The sequence below is a fragment of the Mastigoproctus giganteus genome, chromosome 6, assembly GCF_048544385.1.
Source record: "Mastigoproctus giganteus isolate SK-2022 chromosome 6, ASM4854438v1, whole genome shotgun sequence".
NCBI classification, from domain to species: Eukaryota; Metazoa; Arthropoda; class Arachnida; order Uropygi; family Thelyphonidae; genus Mastigoproctus; species Mastigoproctus giganteus.
In genome coordinates this window covers 232,021,209-232,044,107 of record NC_143580.1, presented here as the reverse complement: position 1 = coordinate 232,044,107, position 22,899 = coordinate 232,021,209, and the positions used below count along the sequence as shown (strand labels likewise).

Below are 22,899 nucleotides of genomic sequence, written 5' to 3'. Positions count from 1 at the left end.
ATAAATACACTACATGGAACACTACACTTTTCAAAACATCTTAACCTGCTCCACTTTGTCTTTTAATGCAATTGTTACAGCAGATACAATTTCACATGCATATCCTCATAATGGCCTAACTATATTGATGTTCCAACCTTTCTTGTAGACATTATACTACAGTAGAAAAAACTTTTACACATTTATGCCCAAAATCAAATAATAAACATTCTCACCCAACTTGGTGATTTGTTCTATGAAAACCACACCTCCAGAGTTATTTTCAAAGTCAATCTATAAATTGTTAATATTGGTTTAGGTTGCAAGAAAAGCTAGCTTTTGCTGCATAACTGAAAAAAAAAAAAAAAAAAAAAATATATATATATATATATATATATATATATAAAATAAATAAATAAAATAAAAATGTTTCCCTCCTCTTTGAAGTCCAAGCTGGTCTTGGAATTTCTCCAAAGATACCAGCAACAGCTACCCATGGAGCTAACTTATTGCAAAGATTAACAACACACTGGCGAAAGCAAAACTTCCTGCAATCCACTCTATACCCTTCCCCTCCAGTTTGAGTTTATGCTTCCTGGTTCTAGTGCCATTAACACAAAACCTTTGCCCCATTAATTAAACTAGTCCCACCATCCTTATTAAATTCAGTCATATATCCTCTAAGGTACCTGGTTACCAAATTCTGTAGCACACATATTTGATGCTGAATTTTCTGGTATCAGAGCCCTTTTGCCAATCTCACCAGATGTGCTCCCCTTGTTTGAATCTTTTCACAAAGCTTATCTATTTTTGTGAATGGGCTCCACACTTGAATGTGGTGCTCCATGTGGGGTCTCACAAGTGGTTTACAGTGTGGATTACATCTTCTCTATATCAACACTATGGTGAGACACCTAACTACACTGTATGGAGAATTTCATCTACTTGTTTTATAATCTCAAAATCAATTTTGAAATTGATGGGATATTATGCAGTAAGTAATTAAGACTTTTCAATTCAATAAAATTTATAAATTAATTTTTTATAATAAACTCTTTAATAGTGGGGACAAAACCTTTTTCCTTTAGAGCATTTTTTTTTAAATTACAACTACAAAAATCTTCAAGCATACTACTTCATCTGAAAACAAAAAAAAAAAAAAAAAAAAAAAAAAGACATCAAGCTTCTTGAAAGGGTCCAAAAATGGGCAAATCGAATGATGAGATTGGCAGAAGGATGACCATATGAGGTAAGACTGATTATGTGGACAACAGAGCTTGACAACCAGGAACCTCAGAAGTGGCCTGATTGCAGTTAAGGCTCTGAGAGGGGTTAGTAAAACGAATAAAGGTGGAATTCTCACTGTTCTAATCAATTCCAGAACCAGGGGCAATAAATTCAAATTACAGGGCTTGGGATTTAGATTAGATTTCAGGAAGTTTTCTTTTGGCCAGATTATCATTGATAGCTGGAACAAGTTGCCCTCACAGGTAGTTGAGGCTGACAGTTTGAATAGCCGACCGGGCTAGCCAGGTGGGTAAAGTGCCTGCCTGGCAACCCAAAGGTCGCGGGTTCGAATCCCGCCTCGGGCTTGGATCAAAGTACTGCAAAAAGCTTTGGAGGTGCATTATGGGCACAGAAGCCGATGCGCCAACAACTACCAGAAAAAAAAAAAAAAAAACAGTTTGAATAAATCAAAGGTCTACTGGATACTTACCTGTGTGAAGAGGAAAGCATATAATTTGTGTTTCTTATCCACTTGGTTGGGTTTTTTTTTTGCCAGTGCACAAAAACCTGTGGCTTCCTTGCACTGTATGGCAAATACTATTACTACTACATGGATATTGTACCCAAAATGCAACACACAAAAAATTCACACCAGCAAGGAACCTTATCACTTGCTACCAGGTGAAAGACATGCAGTGAACTGCCAATGACTAATCTAACAGATTCTATGCAAGCATACATGTTCCATTTAGGAATGCAACCCGAGATTTAAAACACACACACACACACACACACAAAGGTTTAAATTATACTATTATTTAGTGAGTGCTGCTATTAGTTTGTCCATATTCTTGTGATGTAAGCAGTGGCAGATTTCAGCACAGGTGCACAAGGTGCGCACCTGGGGGCTCTTAAATAGAGGGGGCCTCAAATCTCAGGTCTCAAAAAAAAATAAAATTGTTTCATTTTTACACTCATCATTATTACCGTTACTGAATAAAACTATAATTTAATATGAGAAGTTAGTAAACTCTTATGTGAATATCCCTACATATTACATGAAATATCTAAGTGAATCTGAAATAGAATACTTAATCATTAATGCTTAATTGTGCCATTTTTTCATTTAAACATTAGTTAAAATATGTATGAAAGAATTGCACCTGGTGGCGGATTTAGCCTCTCTTACATCCAGTGGCAGATTTAGCCTCTCAAGTGCTAAATCCGCCACTGGCTGTAAGAAATGACACTGTTTAAAGCACAGTTGTACTGTTTAAAACCTTAAGGTAATCAAAGTACTTTTTTTTTTTCTCTTTAAACTTATTATATTTATTCCTTTTTCATAGACAATATAATCCAACTTTTTTTTTTTTTTTTCCGAGTCCGCTTAATTTGTATTTTGATTTCGTTATTGTTCTGTAAAACGATGCATGGCCAAAGGGCTGCTAGTTCTACCAACAGAAGCAGCCTTTTGTGGTTAAACTAAAATTTCCACTGCTCAACAGAGAAATAGAACTGCTATTATAAAACCATTATGAATGTTTATTCTGTAAAACATTACCAATAATCTGCAGCTAGCAATCATCGTTATTTTGTTATGAAAACTATATTCATTTCATCGATTCCCTGGTTATTGTGAAATGAAAAATTCTAACACCGCATGTTACTACATGAATGAGTCGAAAAAACAAAAGCAAAATCATTAACTGGGCAGTCTTCTGCAGGTTGCGATGCTAGGGATAAAGAATGTGCATTGAATACAGCTTCTTAATTCTTAATCCCGCTTCATAAAGAAGCGAATGACAAGATCAGAAATAATTGCATTCTTCTTAATAAGAAATATCTAAAGTATTAGAAACAAAGTTATCACCATTCATTCCGAAGTGTCTGTCGAAACTAGTGGGTGCGTTCCTGACAACACGCGTGCAAAGTATTTACAAGTGGTAAAAATATATATATTTCTACCAATACTTTTATTTTGTTTCCTTTACCCTACGAATTTTCTTACCTTAGATTTCATATTATCCTCCATTTATTCCTATCTCTTAGTTAAATCAACAAACAAATAACCTATATCTTTACAAAAGCGTCCACAGACTTTTCCAGAAGAAACTTAGCTATGATGCTACATTGCCCTCTAACGGATGTCGTTTCGAATAGAAAATGATTTTGGCGAGGAATGCGTTGTTTTACAAATAAAATATCTAGCATGAAATCTTTAAATGTTAATTATTCAAGGTGTAAATTAAAATCCAAAATTATAATATAGTTTTTATTGCAAACAAAAATACATCAAAATTAAAATATTCAAAAACAATCTACAGTATGACGTCGTTTATTCATAACATCGATTATACGATGAAAGGCAAAAATAAGAGATGGCGCTGTGCGCAGGCAAGATGCTTATACAGTAACAGTTATTGTTAAGATTGGTTTTCGAACCGAAAAGTGTTCTGGCTATCATTAAAACCAGTGACATATATTGTTTTTGAACACAGATTAGAGAAGAATGCAATCGGCGGTTTTAAAATATTAATTGCTAAATTACCCACACTAACTGAACTGAATTATTAATCAATAAGTTATCCGACCAGTTCATTCAGATAACCTATTGGTTTTCTCCAATTCCATCAATTACTGTCTTTGTCTGAATATCACACACCCATGAAAAAAAGATCTAAACCACATTTTTAAAAGGACAAATAAAATGGATAAAAAATCGATTATATCGACTTTTAATGACGATATAGGAGCAATTTCCTTTTGATCAGCAGTGATACATCACATTATTGTATAACATTCCTTCTCTCGTAGCTACCATTTCTTAGGACCACATCTTCCTAAATGTCGTCAGGAATTTTCTAGGAAGGGAAAGTATAGTATGATCAATATCTGTTGAATAAAAGGCATAACTAAATAAACTAAAAGAATTATTGTTTAAAATTGAACAAACTAAAAACCTATTATATTTAAGCCACCCGAATAATTAAATCCATATGCCGTGCTGTGTCTTATGTCTGTTAATTGCGTGTGTTCTATGGTCGATTTGTCTGTTTGCTGGATGAAAAACCCCAGTTTCTGGGAGAAAAAAACCTTGAGACCAACTAACTCAGCCGCGGAGTGCTTAAAATTGATCAGGGATAATCATGTGTTGTTGTGGCGGACCCCAGGGTTTCTCCCATAAGCCCCTATTGTACTCCTTGTGTTGAAGCTTATGCCAAAACCGGCCACTTGTATGTAGTGGGTTGGGCGTGTAAGCATTATGATGTGCTCTGTTGTTATATTTTCTGCCGGTGCCTGGCTCTTAGCAGGTGAGAAGCAGTAACACCTGGTCACTACATCCCACCCCATCCCCGCCACGTGGGTTGGCCAGGATCAACTATCTCCTACTGGGAAAGCCCAGGGCATAAACCCGAGAGTGCCCGAAAAAGAATGAAGTGGAAAAGGAGGAATACAGAAGGAGAAGTTTGGGAGCTGGGGAGGTAAATGGATAGAATAGAAGAGAATCAACAGAGAGATTCTCCAATAATTAGAAGTGAGAAGAAGTAAAGCAAGAATAAAGTAGGAAGAAGGAGAAGTGGACTAACTTCTCTAACCATGGAAGCCTATTCCATAGAAAATCCCATCCTAGGAAATAGGATCAGCAACACTTTTTAATTTACAGTTTGCCTAATCCCTTGTAGGCAGAACTTCTTCAGTTGTTGAAGAAATAATTGATCTTCTAACAAAAAACACAATGAAAGCAAATTCGACGAATTCTGAAAAGCTCCACAGAAAGACACTATGTGCAATATGTACAATATCCTCTTCAGGAACACTGCAGAATATACACTATGTACAGATACGTCCAATGTAATGCCAGGGTAATGCCATAACCTGGACCAATAAATAAAAGGTTTGAGGGTTAAGGCAAAAGTAATATACATGTCCAAATTCTAGATGAGATCACATTAGGCAGGGTTCTAAATTATGATGTTTTAAAAAGTTCGTGCCTAAATACGAGCTCTAAGACAGCCCAAAAAGTCTAAGATAATCATCCAAGATAGTTAATAACAGAGTTACTAGGAAATGTCTCTAATGTGAAATGTCACAGTGATATTCACTCACAAAGAAATATTAATTCCAAAAACTCTAAAGGCCAAATAGCATCTCGATGAGTAGAGCAAAATTCCTTATACAGTAAATATCTATTCTGCTGAGAACAATTCCACATCAAGAACAAGTTTATTATAAAATCCAGGAAAGTGTAGCATTTAATGATACTAATCAGTTGCAACTATAGAATCCAATCAAAGATGAGAGATATTTCTTTCCTAATCCAATAAAAGGATCCAAGAAATCACAGGAACAGCAAAACTAAGACCTAATTTCGTTTCTTCTTTTAAATGCACGAGAAGCAAACATAGTCAAAGCATTAAAGCTTAAAATTGAACATAGGTATAGGTATGTTGAGGGTCAGACGGCTCCGGGGATTTCTCCCATCTCCGCGTATGTTCTATGTATCGAGTGATAGTAGTGATAGTCTATGCCAGAGGTTTAAAAGTAATGTATGGGTTATGTGGTATGTAGGTCATGTGGTGTGTAGATTTGTTGTGCCCATTGTTGGGCACCAGATGGGCCCCTAGTGGTACCCAGCGTTTCCATACCTAGCGATTCCATACCTACCAAAAGACTAATTATACTCTGGCAGGTCCTGTCACTTACTTTCCTGGGATTTCAGTGGCTAGGACCTAGAATAAAGGTTAGAACGATCTAACCTTTATTCTAGGTTGATTTCGGTAAAACTGCATTTAGAAAGCGCTGCGTCGGGTTTTACGCTGAAAGAACCATTTCTACAGAGCCTAAAAGGTCTGGCAAAATTTGATGTGCTTTAAATTTGGACATGTGGGGCAGTCGCTGTGCAGGAGAAAGTGTTGTTAGAGGAGGGCGAAGTCTGGGGGTGAAATAGGAAGAAGAGGGGTCGGATAGGAAGGTGGCCTCCCATTTCCAGTGGGCATGCCTATGTCCCACCAGAGTGAAAATATGGGGAGGCAAGGAGGGGAGTAGAGAGAGGGAACCTCCCTCCCCTGGAAATTGGAAAAAACAGATCCGCACAAGGGAGTGCGGTTTTGGGTCGCCAATAGGCCATATCACCTAAGAGACATAGTGACATAGTGTTTTTTGACAAGCGGCACAGATGCTTTCGCACAACTCCGCATTTGAATCTCTTGTGAAGTAAGACAGTACTGTCAAGGCCAGATAGCATATGTTAGTGTATGTTCATGTAAGCTTAGTGCGGGTTATGTTGTTCATCTGGCCGCTTAGCCTAGGGTCTGTGGAACACCACAGAGTGCTAGTTACCGTCACTGGCACTGGGAGCCGGAGCAGGTAAGTGGGAAGGGAACTGGCTGGCCGACCCTGGGTTAGCCTAAGCTTCCTAGAGAGGGCCAAAAAAAAATTTCTTTTTTGAAATAGGAGAAGGAGTGAGAGATTGAGGAGAAGAAAGATGGCGAGATAGGGTGGGCTCCCCCAAAGGGGGAACCCACCCTACCTCAGGAAGAAGAGAAAAGATTGTGAAGTCACGTGACCCACAAAGTCAGGTTGCCTAAGCATGACCCTGCATTTGAAAGATCAAATGCCAGTCCCACTCCCAGAGGAGTATTTATGTGAGTTCCAACACAAGTAGGAAAATCAGATATTGTCCTACACCTCGAAGAGAAGAGGTGCCAGCAAGTGAGTGGGTCCCACATTGGGCAAGGGCCCAGTGTCAGAAATTTAATCTTCTTCAGCCAAGTGTAACTTGTAGGCAATGAGCAGTGTCCCACTCTGGGTAGAGGATTTGGATAATCTTCTCTTAGGGGACTAGAGGAGGCACATGGATCCATGAAGCACAAGGATTGCTTGGAGTTCTTGTGTCTATTGTAGAAAAGTCCTTTTTCGGTTGGTGGGTTTGTAAGATAGCTTCCTTTGTGAACGTCGAGAGATTCCTGTTAGGTCAGGATAAAGATCAATATCCTGTTGGTGTTTTCTTTGATTCCATTCAGGATATGTTCTGTGAATTGAGTTTTGAGTTTATTATAAGATGGGGGTGTGCTGAACAGTTTGCTGTAGGTGAATTTGACGCATTTCAAATACAGTCTGGGCAAAAGTAGCGAAGGCTTTGTAGTTGGTTTCGTCAATTATGTAGAGATGTTCCTGCTCACTGGGTATATTTCCAGTTCTGGTAATTAGGAGACTTCTGGGTAAATCATAAAGAGGGCAATTATACATGAGGTGAATCCAGTCTTCATTGTCACCGCGTGTGCAGAGAGGAGAATCGGTGAGACCCAGGGCATGCAGCTTGGCCCGAAACGATCCATGACCAGTGAGGTAGAACGAGACATGAAGGCCTGGTGAGTACCACGGAGGAGGTTTTGGTGCAGTTATCATAACTTGTGGAAGAAATCTTTTAGTTGTTTCACCTTTGACTGTTTGCTCCCAAGATCTTTGTCAATGCTGGAAGAGCTTAGATTAAATCTGTTTCATTTCGTTTCATGGATCATTAGCTAGATCGAGTGTTATATCCAGAATGGTGGTGAGAATTCCTCTATTTATGCGGTATGCAAGGCCGCGACGAATAACCTCCAGGTCCAGAGGAAGAGTACCTGCTAAGACCTGCAGGGCAGGATTACTGACTGTGCGGCAAGCTCTAGTCACGGTGAGTAGGATATTGCGTTCAATTGTATGTAGCTTTGCTTTATTACGTGCAATGATGGCACGAGGGAACCATATGGCTGCACCATAGCACACAGCTGGTAAGAAGATAGTTTTGTAAAGTAGCATGGGAGTCTTCCTCTTCAAACCCCAGTCTGCTCTGCTAATTCTTACGATCATGGCAGTATAACGACGTATTTTGTTGGAGAGGTAATTAAGATGACGTAAGAATGTTAATCGGGAGTCGAAGGTTACTCCTAGATATTTTAGTTCTGTTTTGAGTTGAAATATCTGCCTAGAGATTTTAATTTGGGGCGGTCTTCTTATGTCCAAGGATCCTTTGAGGAGGATAGTCTTCGTTTTTTCGCCAGAGATGAGTAACTGGTGGGTGTTTGCCCAACTTTGGAGGATCGTTAAGGCAGGGAAGGCAATTTGCTCAAGCTGAGTTCTAGAATCAGCTTTGATAAGGAGGATGAGGTCATCTGCATAGGCCATGCAGTCCACAGGACCTAGATCCATAAGAAGAAATTCATCTAGTATTAAGTTCCAGAAGTAGGGCCCAAGAACTGAGCCCTGTGGACACCCTCTAAAAACTGTTCGGGAGGTTTTCTGAAAATTTGTTTGAACTGTTACTGAGCGGTTGAAGAGGTAGTTCTGGAGACAGCGGTAGAGAGGTTGAGTGGAATATTGAGTTGACGTAATCTCCTGACAATGCTGGGCCACCAGATGGAATCGAAGGCACCAGCAAAGTCAATGGAGATAGCCGGTAGATATTTTTCTGTGGTTGAGTTTGCTGTGTTGAGGAGATTGTTCATAGCGTCTTCAGTGGAGCATCCTGGCTTAAAGACATACTGCTTTGGAGAGTCTAAGTTGGCTGTCTGGTAGTAGGTGGATAATCTGGATTGAAGGAGCCGCTCCATTACCTTTCCCAAGACCGGGAGAAGAGCAATTGGGCGGTAAGATTTGGGTAGAGTAGGATCTTTATCTGGACCTTTTAGGATGAGTCGAAGCACCGCCTGTTTCCAAGAATCAGGGAAAATTCCTTTCGCAAGGCATTTGTTGAACAGTGCTAATAGGTGGCTTGGGAGATGTGTTGCTGCTTTCTTGATGACCTCAGCCTCAATATTATCATGACCAGGGCATTTATTTATTTTTGTTCTGTCAAGTGCTTTGTTCATTTTCTCAGAGGTGAAAGGAGGTTCTATTTTATTGTTGGAGAAGGCCTGGTTGTCTTGTTTAATTTGCTTTTGTTCATCATTGACGGGACTCTCATCAGTCTGAAGTAGGGCATTCAGAATATTATTCATGGATTCAGCCCATGTATGTGTTGGATTGCCATCGGGACTCAGCGTTGCATTTAACATCTCTCCCCTGGGTAGCTTGTTCATAACAATGCGATAAACGAGCCCCCAAGGATCTGCGTTACCAGTAGTTGTCACAAGGTTCTGCCAAGACACTTTCTTTTTCTGTCGAATTAGGCTTGCGTAGTCGTTACGATATCTTCTATATACTTCCCGTAGAGCCTGGACCTCAGCAGGAGGCCAGGAGTGCCTCGCTCTCTGTAAGGCTTTTCGGGCAGTGTGGACTTGGCGCCTTAGGTTTTCTAGTTCCCTGCAGCACCAAGGGACTGCTTTTAGATGCTTCTGACGTTTTTTCATAGTTCCCTCACATGATTGTTGGATTGTGGTTGTTAAGAGGGAGAGGTGCTCCTGTGGTTCAAGATGGTTTAGTTGGGATGTATCCATTTGTAGCTTTGATTTTATATTGTCCTTGAAGGCATTCCAATCAGCTGTTTTCGTAGAGTACCTGATGATATCGTGGTATATGGGAGGAGTACTATCAAGTTGTCTAGATAGATGGCCCTGTGGTCTGAGGTGGTCCAGGCCTCATGAACCATCCATGATGAGAACTTTTGTGCTATGGACCGTGTGGCGAGGGTAACGTCAATGTTGCTTTCCCTCAGGGTATTGCTGAAGGTAGAAAGGTGATGTGGTTGGTTAAGGACCTCAAATGGAGAAGATGAAAGGAAATCTTCTAATCGCTGTCTACTCTGGGAAACTACGTGGCCATCCACCCGGCTATGCCACAGGCGAGATCTACAATTGGCATCCATCGTTACTAGGATTTTGCTGGAAGGTAAAAGAGTTATGACTGACTGGAGATATTCAATATATGGTGCGATATCAGTTCGTGGTCGGCAGTACAACGAGACTACGTGCAGAGAGCCTTGTTGGCAGATAATGTGTGAACAAACACCAAAGGGGTGCATAAGGAGTCGATCTTTGTGACTGTAATTGTAGTATTCCTAATAATGATGGCTGCACATGGAGTATCGAGAGTAGCCCTGTACTCGTCCCTTGTGGGTGTAGTGCTTCTGAGCACAGAGGATATCAATTTCGTCTTCATCCATTTTCATTCTAATTTGTTCGACCACATTTCTGGCTCTTTGGGCATTTAGTTGTAGATACTTGAGGACGTTGGTGGAATGGCGATTATGGTGTACAGCCCTAGTCGGTTTTGTTCTGGATGGTTCTCAATATCCTTAAATAGATTGGAACAACGGTACACGAAACTACACATATACAAAACCCATACACTTTTAAACCTCTGGCATTGGCAGTGTTCTGTTCCACACCCACAATGTATATTACGCGGAGATGGGGGAACCCCTGGTGCCGTTTGACACTAAACACACTCTACACTCTACATTCTGTACAACACATGATTAAAAGACTACTCCAACGAAGAAATAAAGGCAAAGTATTGAATTTAAATTGGAAAAGAAATGTTTCCGAACTGGGATGAATTATATAATAATGAGAAGAATCAGAAAGCTCAGTTTTGAACCTTGTATTTATCGTAAATATTACTTCTATTTAGTATTATTTCATTTGATATCGAAATACAAGTTTTTTCACTTGCACAGACAATTTATTGATAGATTCCTCTGGTTATCTGTGTACGGAATCACGAATGTACGAAGGGGTATTAAAAAGTTCGTACCCTTCCCTAGAAATAATAATTCTAGAAAGGTGAAACTTCACAGGAACTTCAATTCTTTTCTATGTACTCTCCGTATATATAATAACACATTTTTACAATCTATGGATCAGTTGTTTAATGCTCTGATCACAGAAGTCCGTACTTTTTGCCTGAAACCACAATTCCACTTCATTGATGACTTCCTGAGATGAATCAAAGCGGCATCCACGCAATGGTTTCTTCTTTTCTCGAAACAAGAGAAGTCAGGAGAATAGGATGGGTGCTGCAGTAGCACAAATCCAACAGTTGGTGAGAACATTGCATTCGACATTGGTTCTGCAAAGGCGTCAGCAATCTTGGAACCCAACGTGCGGAGACCTTAAACATGTGGAGATGGTCATGTAAAATGCCTGCGCGGTAGCACAGTGGTATCGTCACCGTCCTCCCCCACCAGATGGAAAAGGCCAGGGTTCGAATCCCGTCGAAGACGCGAGGAAATGGGCTTTTTTCACTCCGTGACTGTGTTAGTCGGTCTCAGGGTTAAATAGCAAGGTTTTTTTTTTCCCCCAGAAACTGGGGGTTTTCTGTCCAACAAGACAGGCAAATCGACCATAGAACACATGCAACTTATAGACATAACACACAATGCACGGCAGATGTAAAATGTTGTGCGCAGACCCATAACTAATTCCCACTGCATTTGCGATGAAATGATGTGTCATACGTTTGTCACTCAGCACCAGCTGCTCCACCTTTGCAACCATCTCACTGTCATTAGATGTTGAAGGTCTTTGGCTCGTCAACGACATTTGTACAACCACACGGGTACTTTTTTACAGTGTCACAGGATGGGCAATTCTGCCCATACACATTTCGTCGTCAATTTCCTGAGCTTTGTTGTTCTGCAAATGCAGGAACTTGATCACTGCTCGACACTCCACTTTGTCAACTATAGCGTCCTTCCTCAGATTCCGAGCTCCACCTCTGGTGTACGATCACCTACGGGAATGAAATCTGGCATGTTAGTTATTGAATATGTAGACAGCTTATATTAAAAACTTCGTCTTCCTACTAATATTTTATCTAGGTCAGGGTACGAACTTTTTGATACCCCCTCGTTTATAATTTAAGTTAAAAAGAACGTTCTTATTAAATAAGATCAAAACAGTAATCGGAAAACTGCTGAAGAATATCCACTGCAACAGTACAACAAATGTCAGCGTTAACAAAAAAGAATCACGTGCAGTCCCTTTCCTCTTACAAAACGAATTTTGAACCTTTCGTTTCAAACATAAGTTTTTTGAAAAGTATTTGTGAAAGCAATGGAAGCATGCAGAAAGCCGCAAAGTACAGAGTCATTGTCAGCGTGATACAGGAGGAAAAAAATGGACTGTTTCTTGGCATAAAAAACATGACCGAAGAATTGAAACAGATTATTTTTGAAAAACGAAAAGATCATACTTTCCTTCTTCAATGTGTCCTGCCTCTACTGACACAAAATCGAGGAAATTTATCTATTGGAAGCCACACTGGATACCGGAAAAACTGGTGTAAAACTGATAACACTGTAATGCGCATTTGATTAAAAAAAAAAAATTCTTTGTTGTAATTGTTTTTAGGGAACAATATCGGTATAGTACATTTTCTGAATATATATTTGATCTTCTAATGAAATTTCAAGAAAATATTTCTATTGATAGCTGCGTTATAAACTTCGAAAACTAGCATCTTCGCATGAGCATTCGTAAAATCAAACAACACAAATCCTTCATTGCACAGAAAGAAATTCGTTACAGTGTGGGTAGTGCAGAATGTTTTCTGTTTTAAATGGATGGAAAGTACTGGAAATAATGTCAAGTGGTAAAATGCCAGTAACAATAGGAGTTTTATTCTAAGAAGTCCCGTGGGGTAAAATCAAACAGGAAGTTACCCTTTATGTTACTGAAAGTAACTTTGTAAGACATCGAGTCTTACAAATACCTTGATCTCTGAATAAGAATAGCGGGTAGAAATAAAATAATTAAAAAAAAAAAAAAGAAAACAACATTACAGAAATTACGATGATACCTGGATAGGCCACTGGCTGGGCCCTTAAACAGGAAACAAAATGTGGTCAAAGTCAGAACTGCTAGCATCCCATTTTCTTCCAACTCACATATTAATGACCTTGGTAAAACACCTCCCACAATTCCCAACACGCTCCATTCGATGCCTCCTGTGGTTTTCCGTCAAAAGGAAGTCAGAAGGATTTTTACGAATCTTGATGCTAAGATTGACTCCTATTCTTTGCGAATCTTGATGCTTGACTCCTATTCTTTGCCGCCTTTTTTCACTTTCTTATTCCAAAGGTGTTTTTCCTTCTGCTTGGAAATTTGCCCATATCCAGCCAGTTCCTAAAAAGGGTGACAAATCCCTCCGATCCAATTACCGTCCCACTGCAATTACTTCTACTCTTTCTAAAGTAATGGAGAAATCAATTAACCGCCAAGGCTTAAACTACCTAGAAACCTTCCGTCTGATCAACGATAGCCAGTATGGATTCCGTCAATGTCGATCCACTAGTGATGTTCTGGCTTATATTACCCATCCATTTAGGGACTAATTCAATAGAAAGGCTCGGTGAAACACAAGTAGTTGCTCTTGACATCTCAAAGGCTTTCGATCGTGTTTGGCATAAAGGTCTTCTAAACAAGCTTCCATCTTATGGTTTGCCAACTGTTTTTAGTAATTGGTTATCCAGTTTTCTCTCTGATCGCTCACTGAGGGTGATGGTAGATGGCTCTCGGTCTTCTAACTTCTCCACTAATGCCGGTATCCCCCAAGGTTCAGTTCTTCTCCCCACTCTTTTCCTCTTGTATATTAATGATCTTCTTCTTCCATTGACTGGAAATCCTATCCGTAGTTTTGCTGCTGATAGTACATTGCATTGCACTTTCCATTTTGAGAAACATTGCCCTGTTCAATCAGCTTCAACTTCTCGAAAATCTGCTACCAATTCCTTAAATGCCGATCTTCAGGTAATTCTCCAGTGGGGCAAAGACAATTTAGTTGATTTCAACCCTCCAAAAACTCAGTTTTGTCTTATATCTCGCAAAAAGGATTCTTCTGCTCCTATGCTTATCTTTAGTGACACTCCGATTTCTAGGCAAAATGATTTATCTCTTTTGGGGATTACCCTGACTTCTAATCTCTCTTTGGACAAGCACATTACAAATATTGCTTCCTCTGCATCTAAAAAACTTGGTTTTCTCTTTTGCTCTCGGCGTTACTTTTCTTCTAAACAGCTGTTCGCTCTGTACAAATTGCAAATCCAGCCTACCATGGAATATTGTATCCACATCTGGGGCAGTGCCCCCAAAACCCCTCTCAGGCTTCTAGATTTCTTTCAGAAGAGGGCAGTTAGGTTAATTAATGACTCATCTTTAACAGAGTCTCTCCACTCTCTCTTTTCTCATAGACATACTGTGTCTGCTGCATGCCTCTTCTACAGATACTTCCATGGGGCCTATTCTTCTGAATTGGCTTCTATAATTCTCACTGTCTCCTTCAAAACACTCTGAACACTGCCGCCACCAGCCAATATCCATTTATTGTCCAACTTAAATCACAGAACTGACTTTTCATCTTCCTTGTTGATTCATTCAACTGCCGTTTACTGGAACAACCTTCCTTCATACGTATTTCCTGAAAATTACAGTCTGCAGAATTTCAAGTCTAATGTCAACAAATATCTACCTTCGTCTTCTCAACTTCCAACCCAAGCACGGTACTAAGTACTATAGGTTCTAATACCTCTCGTGTTTGGGGTTTACATAAAAAAAAAAAAAAAAGATAATACTAATGATGAAATTGCAGAGGATCTATTTTGCAAGAACTTCAAGCGGTATAGCTTTCAACAGAAAGAAGAGGTCGAAACATTTTGGTTTAATAATTTACAATAAACTACAATTTTCTGAACATTTAGAAGTATTAGCTAATAAAATTAGATCACTTAGTTCAGATATTATAACATTAACAAGATCAGTATGAGGTTTAAACAAGAAACTTTACAATTATATTATAAAGCTGTGTTCCTGTCCATTGGATCGTATGGTGCTGAAACTTGGAACTTTATGTTAATAAAGTTAAAAGAACAAATTATATTCTAATCAACGTGGCATGTTCTTGGCATGACATGTTCGTGACATGTCACCAGATTATGAGTATGCAGAACTGTTAATACTAATGCCCAGCCTGTGATTGCAGAGGTTTTACCATTAGATTTACATATCTTATATAGAGGATGTATTTATTACCTAAAGAAGGTCAAAGAGATACAGTTTAAGGGAATTAGTACTCAGTTACATAATGAAAGGAAATTTAAAAAAACACGTATACTTGATGAATTGTTTAATGTTTGGCAAACTCGATGGGATAATAGCGAAACTGGGAGGGTAAGTAAAAGGTTTACAGGAGGTGTTAAGTTCACATTAATAGAAAAAAGAATTCGGGTGGAGATGGACTATTGTCTGGGAGCCACAAATAAACAGGATACACATACATGCATGTTTTAGGCGAGGATTGCATGGAAGCTAAAGTTTTTCCCCTCCAGAAAACAAACAAATCGACCAAAGAATACAAGCAATTTACAGGAACAACATACGTATATTTACGCCGAAATACACATTCTGTTGTTTACGTCTTAACACACAAATGGATGACATGCATATTACATCAACTTCCAGAGCATTCATACTTTCACATAACTTACATTTGATTTCTCTCTACTTTTGTTTTTTATGACTGCCTTCCCTTCGGTATGAGACACTGATCTGACTTATCAGTTATACTCAAAGTATAACTGCAGAAGGAGTATTTAAATTCTATACAGTGGGTGGGACCAACTGATGATCTTACCAACAGCAAATTCAAAATGGGAAGCATTCAAAGAACTTATCTTGGAAGCTACTAGGCTTTACATATCAACTAAGAAATATTGTTCAAGGTTTAGGTCTAAATGGATGTCAGATGAACTAATGAGATATATGGCAGAGAAGAAAAATGCATGGGATACATACACATTAATGGGTGACATGGAAGCCTATGATAGATACAAGTTGATCTGTAACCAAGTTACAAAGGAGGTTAGGCAGGCGAAGGCAGATTACGAGAAATCTGTGGCAAGGGATGCAAAGAAAAACAGCAAAGAGTTCTTTACTTATGTAAACTCTAGAAGGAAGGGGATGAATCAGATTGGTCCACTTGATATCGATGGGTCAACTGTTGATGATCCTGCTCAGGTAGCTAACAAACTGAATGAATATTTTGCATCGACATTCACACATGAGGAGTTATTGAGCGAGGGGAATGCCAGAGGTGTATTCAACTCTGGCAGTAAGCTAGAGAATCTTGTAATAACTGAAAGTGGAGGAGAAATTGTTGAAGATAAATACAAGAAAGGCACCTGGGGTGGATGGGATCTATCCAGTTATATTAAAGGAGGCAGCAGAGGAAGTAAGCAAACCCTTAGCCATAATTATGAGAGCTTCCTTGGACTCAGGGGAAGTACCCATGGACTGGAGATGTGCTAATGTGGCCCCAATTCACAAAGGAGGATCAAAGGGTGACACAGATAATTATAGACCTGTTAGTTTAACTTCTGTTCCTGGAAAATTAATGGAGGCACTGGTTAAAGAAGCACTGCAGGATCATCTAGACAAGACTTCAGTCATAGCTCAGACACAGCATGGTTTTGTTAAGGGGAAGTCTTGCCTGACCAATTTGATTGGATACTATGATGCAGTCACAAAAGAACTGGATGCAGGGAATAACTTTGATATTATATACTTGGATCTTAGAAAGGCTTTTGATACTGTTTCACATGGAAGACTGCTGCACAAATTGGAGCAGTGTGGCATTGGAGGCAAATTGCTGCTATGGATAAAGGGGTGGTTGAGGGGGAGAAGACAGAGAGCGGTAATCAATGGACACTGCTCATCGTGGACTAATGTTATTAGTGGAGTCCCTCAGGGTTCAGTATTGGGTCCATTATTGTTTTCTGTATTCATAAATGATATTGATGATGGTATATCAAGCTTTACAGGACCATGCTGAGGAAATGTCGCGAACTAGGCCATAATGTCTATGTGTCTGCAATTCTGCCCAGACACGATAGGAGGGATTATATGTTAAGAGCCTTGTGGATTAACTCAAGACTTGAAGGAATCTGCAAGGCTTTAGGGGACAAATTTCTATCAGCATGGCGCACACTTGTAGGTAGAAGAAATTTGTTTTGTAGAGACGGGATACACTTAAACAAAGGTGGTGCAAAAGTTTTTGCCAGTATTATTGAGGATACCTTAAAGGCTCAGGGAAACTGCTAGTTAGGGGGGATGTGGGTAATACTGACACGCGTTTATCTGATAATATTGGTCAATGTAACTCTTGCACATACCTTAAGAGTTCTTATCTGTTACCCCAACTGGACGTATTATCTAGATGTTCTGGGGCCAAAGACGTTTCACGTGAGCGGGTAGCTAATATCAGGGAAGAGAGCCTAAAAAACCTCAAGGGTTGTGTTAGGGTTGTTAAATATACAAGAACAGTAAATCTTTATTGTTTATACAGTAACGTTAGAAGTGTCGTCAATAAAATGAGCGAATTCGAACTGCTGGTTAAAACAAGTAACGTGGACATAATAGGGCTTACAGAGACGTGGTGCCACCCGGAAATTGGGGATGATGAGTCTCAGTACGGCTTGTATAATGTATTTAGGAAGGATAGAGTAGATAGAAGGGGTGGTGGGGTAATGCTTCTTATCAGAAGCTTTCCGAAGACGATAGCTTTCCCGGATTCAGACATTTCACATGCTAGTATAGAGTCTGTATGGTGTGAGATAGTTGGAAACAAAGGTACAATGCGAGTAGGAGTAATCTACAGACCAGGTGATTGTGAAGGCTATGACAAAAGCCTCTACATGCAAATGGAATGGGCAAGTAAGCGTCAATGCCTTATTATGGGTGATTTCAATTTGCCTCTAATTGATTGGAGTAAATGGGAAGGAAACTCGACATGGGGAACAAAATTTTTAAATCAACTAGATGACAGTTATTTGTATCAACATGTCAGGGAAAGTACTAGAGAAAAGAATATCCTAGACCTCATCATCACACATGAATCAGTTGACATAACAGGGCTGACAGTAGAGGAACCAGTAGCAGGAAGTGATCATGGAGTTCTACGGTGGATGATGACGAGAGAGGTAGCAGAAGTAAAAGGCAAAGGAATGGGTTTTAATTTCAGAAAAGGCAATTACGATGCCTTAAGGTACTACATGGCCTCTATTAACTGGGTAGATATCGCGCAGAGAATGAATATAATTGAACTGTGGTACGCTTTTAAAACATTAATCACAGATGCCTTGAATGCGTATATACCATTAAAAAAATACTCCACGAGAAGGGTTCCAAGTTGGATGAATAGTGAAGTTGCCACATTACTTGAGCAGAAAAAGGTGGCATGGAAAAGTTACAGAGCAATAAAAAGTACTGAAACCTATAACAGCTACAAGGTGATGTGTAATAGAGCCACAGAAAAGGTTCGACAGGCAAAGGCAGTTTATGAGAAATCACTAGCAAACAGAGCAAAGAGGGGGGATAAAGAATTCTACACATATATATAAATGCCAAGAAGAGCAGGACAAACCAGATCGGACCTTTACGTAAGGGAAAGGGGATAGTAATAAATACACCAGCTGCCGTTGCAGATGAACTCAACGGTTATTTTGCATCGATATTTACAAATGAAAAGCCTTTTGTGGCAATGGGAAATTGTGGCAGCGAAGTTAAAAAATATGTAATTAATGATATTGAAATTTCGCAAGATTATTTAATGAAAAAACTTTCAAGCCTACAGACCAGTAAGGCTCCTGGAGTTAATGGAATATACCCTATAATCTTGAGAGAGGCGGCAAGCGAGTGCATTGAACCACTGAGGCTGGTTATGCGAGCATCACTAGACTCTGGGGAGATTCCCTTAGATTGGAAAAGTGCAAATGTATCTCCCATACCTAAGGGTGGCTCTAAAAGTGAAGTGGGAAATTATCGACCTGTCAGTCTGACTTCAGTAGTAGGGAAAATCATGGAGGCAATGATCAAGGGTGGAATTCAGGATCATTTGGATAGAATTGAAATTCTCAAGGATACTCAGCATGGTTTTGTAAAGGGAAAATCATGTTTAACAAATCTGGTACGCTATTTCGAAAGGGTCACTCACGAGCTGGATTTAGGGAATAATTTCGACATTGTTTATTTAGATTTCAGCAAAGCTTTTGACTCAGTCCCACATGAGCGGTTGCTTTATAAGTTGGAACAGGTTGGAATCACTGGGAAAATCCTTAGATGGATAGAAGGATGGCTTCAGGGCAGGAGGCAGAGGGTTGTGATAAATGGCTATTCCTCAGATTGGGTTGATGTAAGAAGTGGGGTTCCCCAAGGATCAGTATTAGGACCACTGTTGTTTTTAATTTTCATAAACGACATTGATGAAGGGATAGAGGGCGTGATGTCTAAATTTGCAGATGATGTTAAAATTGGTAGAGTAGTTAATGATCACTGTCAAGCTGAGCTTCTTCAGAGAGACCTAGATAGACTTCAGGAATGGTCAGAAAAATGGCAGCTGTGCTTTAATCCAACAAAGTGTAAGGTATTACACCTGGCAAACAGTAATCCCAAAATAACTTATTCACTTGGTGGAGTTCAACTAAACCCAGTACTGGAGGAAAGGGACTTGGGTGTTACGATACGGTCAGACATGAAATTCTCTGAGCATTGTAAACAGGTTGCAAGGAAGGCCCATGGTGTCCTATCGATGATCTATCGAACTTTTGCAAGTAGAGATAGGGACGTGATAATCCCATTATATAAGGCCTACGTTAGACCACACTTGGAATACTGTGTTCAAGTATGGAGACCGCACCTAAAGAAAGACATCGAGCTTCTTGAAAGGGTGCAAAGAAGGGTAACTCGCCTGGTGAGATCGGCAAAAGGGCGTCCTTATGAAGAAAGACTTCGAATATGTGGGTTGCAGAGTTTGGAAACTAGACACCTTAGAGGAGATTTGATTGAGGTGTTTAAGGCTCTGAGAGGCATCAGTAAAATGAATGAGGACAAATTTTCAAGATTATAAATGATATTAGAACTAGGGGACATAAATTCAAGTTACGGGGGGAAATGTTTAGATTGGACTGCATGAAGTTTTATTTTAGCCAGCGAGTTATAAATTACTGGAATAAGTTGCCTTCGTGGGTGGTAGAGGCCGACAGTTTGGGGAAATTCAAAGGTCATCTTGATAGTACTTTCGGGTAAGGGAAGCGCATAGGATGATAGGATTAATTTCCTTTTTATTTATTTTTTATTTCATTTTATTATTTTTATTTATTTATTAATTATTATTATTTATTTTTTATTTCATTTTATTATTTTTATTTATTTATTAATTATTATTATTTATTTATTTATTTAATTTTTGTTTTTATCATTGTTTTGTTCGGATTTTTTTTTTTTTTTTTTTTGTCTGGTGCAGAATAAGCCATAGGCTTTCTTGCACCATACGGCCGTTACTAATACTAATACTAATACTAATTAATGTCCAAGTTTGCAGACGATACGAAGGTTGGCAGGGTTGTCAAGGACACTACTGACATTATGTTACTGCAACAGGATCTGGAAAGGTTGAGCAGATGGGCTGAGAGGTGGCAAATGAAGTTTAACATTGACAAATGTAAAGTACTACATACGGGAAACAGCAACCCCAGAGCAACGTATCAACACTGTGGTACTACACTGACAGTGGTAGAGAATGAAAGGGACCTGGGGGTGGTTATGCAGGCAGATATGAAGTTTTCTGAGCAGTGCAGACGGGCGGCAAGAGTAGCTCATGGTGTATTGTCGATGATATATAGGAATTTTTCTAGCAGGGATAAGGAGGTGATTATTCCCTTGTATAAGGCAATGGTCAGACCACACCTAGAGTACTGTATAAAGGACTGGATTCCTCATTTCAAGAAGGATGTAGAGATGCTGGAACGAGTACAGAGAAAAGCAACAAGATTAGTGAATGGAACAAAGGGGTGCTCTTATGAAGAAAGGCTTAAGTTTTGCAAATTACAGTGTCTGGACACTAGGCATCGCCGAGGTGACCTGATAGAGGTGTATAAAGCCTTGAATGGTTTGAGCATGCTGAATGCTGATGGGATTCTTCCTCTTGCTCAGAATAATCACCTGAGAGGGCATAAATATAAATTGAGAAAAGACAGATGTAGGATAGACGTGAGGAAAATAGCCTTTAGCCAGCGGGTGGTTGGTTGGTGGAATAGACTTCCATCCCTTGTCGTGGAAGTTGATAGCCTAAATAAGTTTAAGGCTCAGCTGGACGGGTATTTCGAACGAACAGAGGGGTGAAGTGGAAGTGTTTATTTTTTATTTATTTATTTATTTATTTTATTTTATTTTTATTTTATTTTTATTTTTTTTGGCTGATGCTGCATAAGCTTGCTTTCTTGCATCAAATGCCTCTACTAATGGTAATGCTAATTCAAAGTACTTATTTTAATAGTTATAGGATTAGAACAGCGTTGATGACAATCCGACGACATGAAGGCGACATTTCAAAGAGTTAATGAAATTTAAGAAGAAAATCGTCGATTGTTAGTATCACGTGAAGAGACCTTTTTGACTGTAGATGGAATTTGAAAGTACATGTATTTAACATTTTTAGACATTAAATTACAATAATCAGTAGTCGACGATATTATAGAATCAAAAGATAATTTGAACTCTTTGAATTTGCTTTAATGATTTTTCTGTTCTTTCAGTGTGTGTTTTTTTTTTGAAACGTTCTTATTCTTTGGAATTAGAGATTATAGCACCACTGCTTCTTTTTCTTCTGGCGTTATCCCTGGGTGGGTCTTAGCTTTCTCAACAATGTTCCACCAGTAAACCCTACCAGAAGTCAAACTTCTTATTCTCATGATCTTTAAGTCCTCTTCTACGTCATCCATCCATCTTTCCCATGGTCTTCCTCTTGCTCTCCTACTGGTAGTTGTTTTCCATTTCATTATCCTCTTAGTTGTTCTGCTGTCATCCCTTTTCATAACATGTCCCAACTAGGCAAATTTCTGGCTCTTCTGAAATCTGACGATGTCCGCACCCTGAATAAGATTTACAATAATACCACCGCTTCTATTACTGTTAAAACAAGAAGAGTTGGAAAATATTATAGGTATAGTTAAGGTAACAGTGAAATAAACGTTTTCTTCCCCGGAATGAGTTTCCAGAGTTGATATATTTTTTCTTTTTTCTTTATCTCATAATTGAAACCCTGAGAATTCTACTTACTGGAACCGGACCACCTGTCCATGGTGTAGATGAGTATTCATAATCAGCTTCCTTTTAATGCTCTCAACATGTACTCCCTCCTGTCGTTTAGGGCAAAATTGCAGACAATTTTAAATTCATTCCTAACTCGTTTCTTTTTCCAAACATTACTCTGTACTTATTAAGTAAGTCCTCTGATCTTTTAATCAATATCATTATATCATTGGTGCCAACATGTACAAGAATATCAAATTTTGTGCCTGTAAAAGATACTATCTTTTAGTAATAGTAGCAGCATATGATGCTAGAAAGCAAGCTTATAAAGCATAAGCGAAAAAAGAAAAAAAAAAAAAAACAAAACCCGACATCTCCTGTTCATCCCCTCCAATAATTTTCTTTCTTCTTCTTCTGGCGTTAAAACGTTCACACCATATGGTCTGCGAAGTAGCACAATGGTATCGTCACCATCCTCCCCACACCGGATGGAAAGGTCCCGGGTTCGAATCCCGTCGATAACCCGAGGACATTAATGGGCTTTTTTCACTCCGTGGCTGAATTAGTCGGTCTCAGGCGTAGATAACAAGGTTTCCTCCCCCCTGAAACTGGGGTTTTCCGTCCAGCAAACAGACAAATCGACCATAGAACACACCCAATTAACAGACATAAGACACAGCACGGCAGATGA

The 22,899-nt window shown here is 39.2% G+C and overlaps 1 protein-coding gene across 1 annotated transcript in view; it reads right to left on the bottom strand.

The window, feature by feature from the left end:
- The window catches only part of Stip1 (Stress-induced phosphoprotein 1), a 156,717-nt gene extending 153,383 nt beyond the window's left edge, over positions 1-3,334 (bottom strand). The window contains exon 1 of the mRNA XM_090376776.1: positions 3,215-3,334. Within this exon, the coding sequence (XP_090232902.1) occupies positions 3,215-3,238 (24 nt within the window). The 5' untranslated portion in view covers positions 3,239-3,334. The remainder of the gene's footprint in view (positions 1-3,214) is intronic.
- Between the last annotated feature and the right edge of the window lie 19,565 nt (positions 3,335-22,899).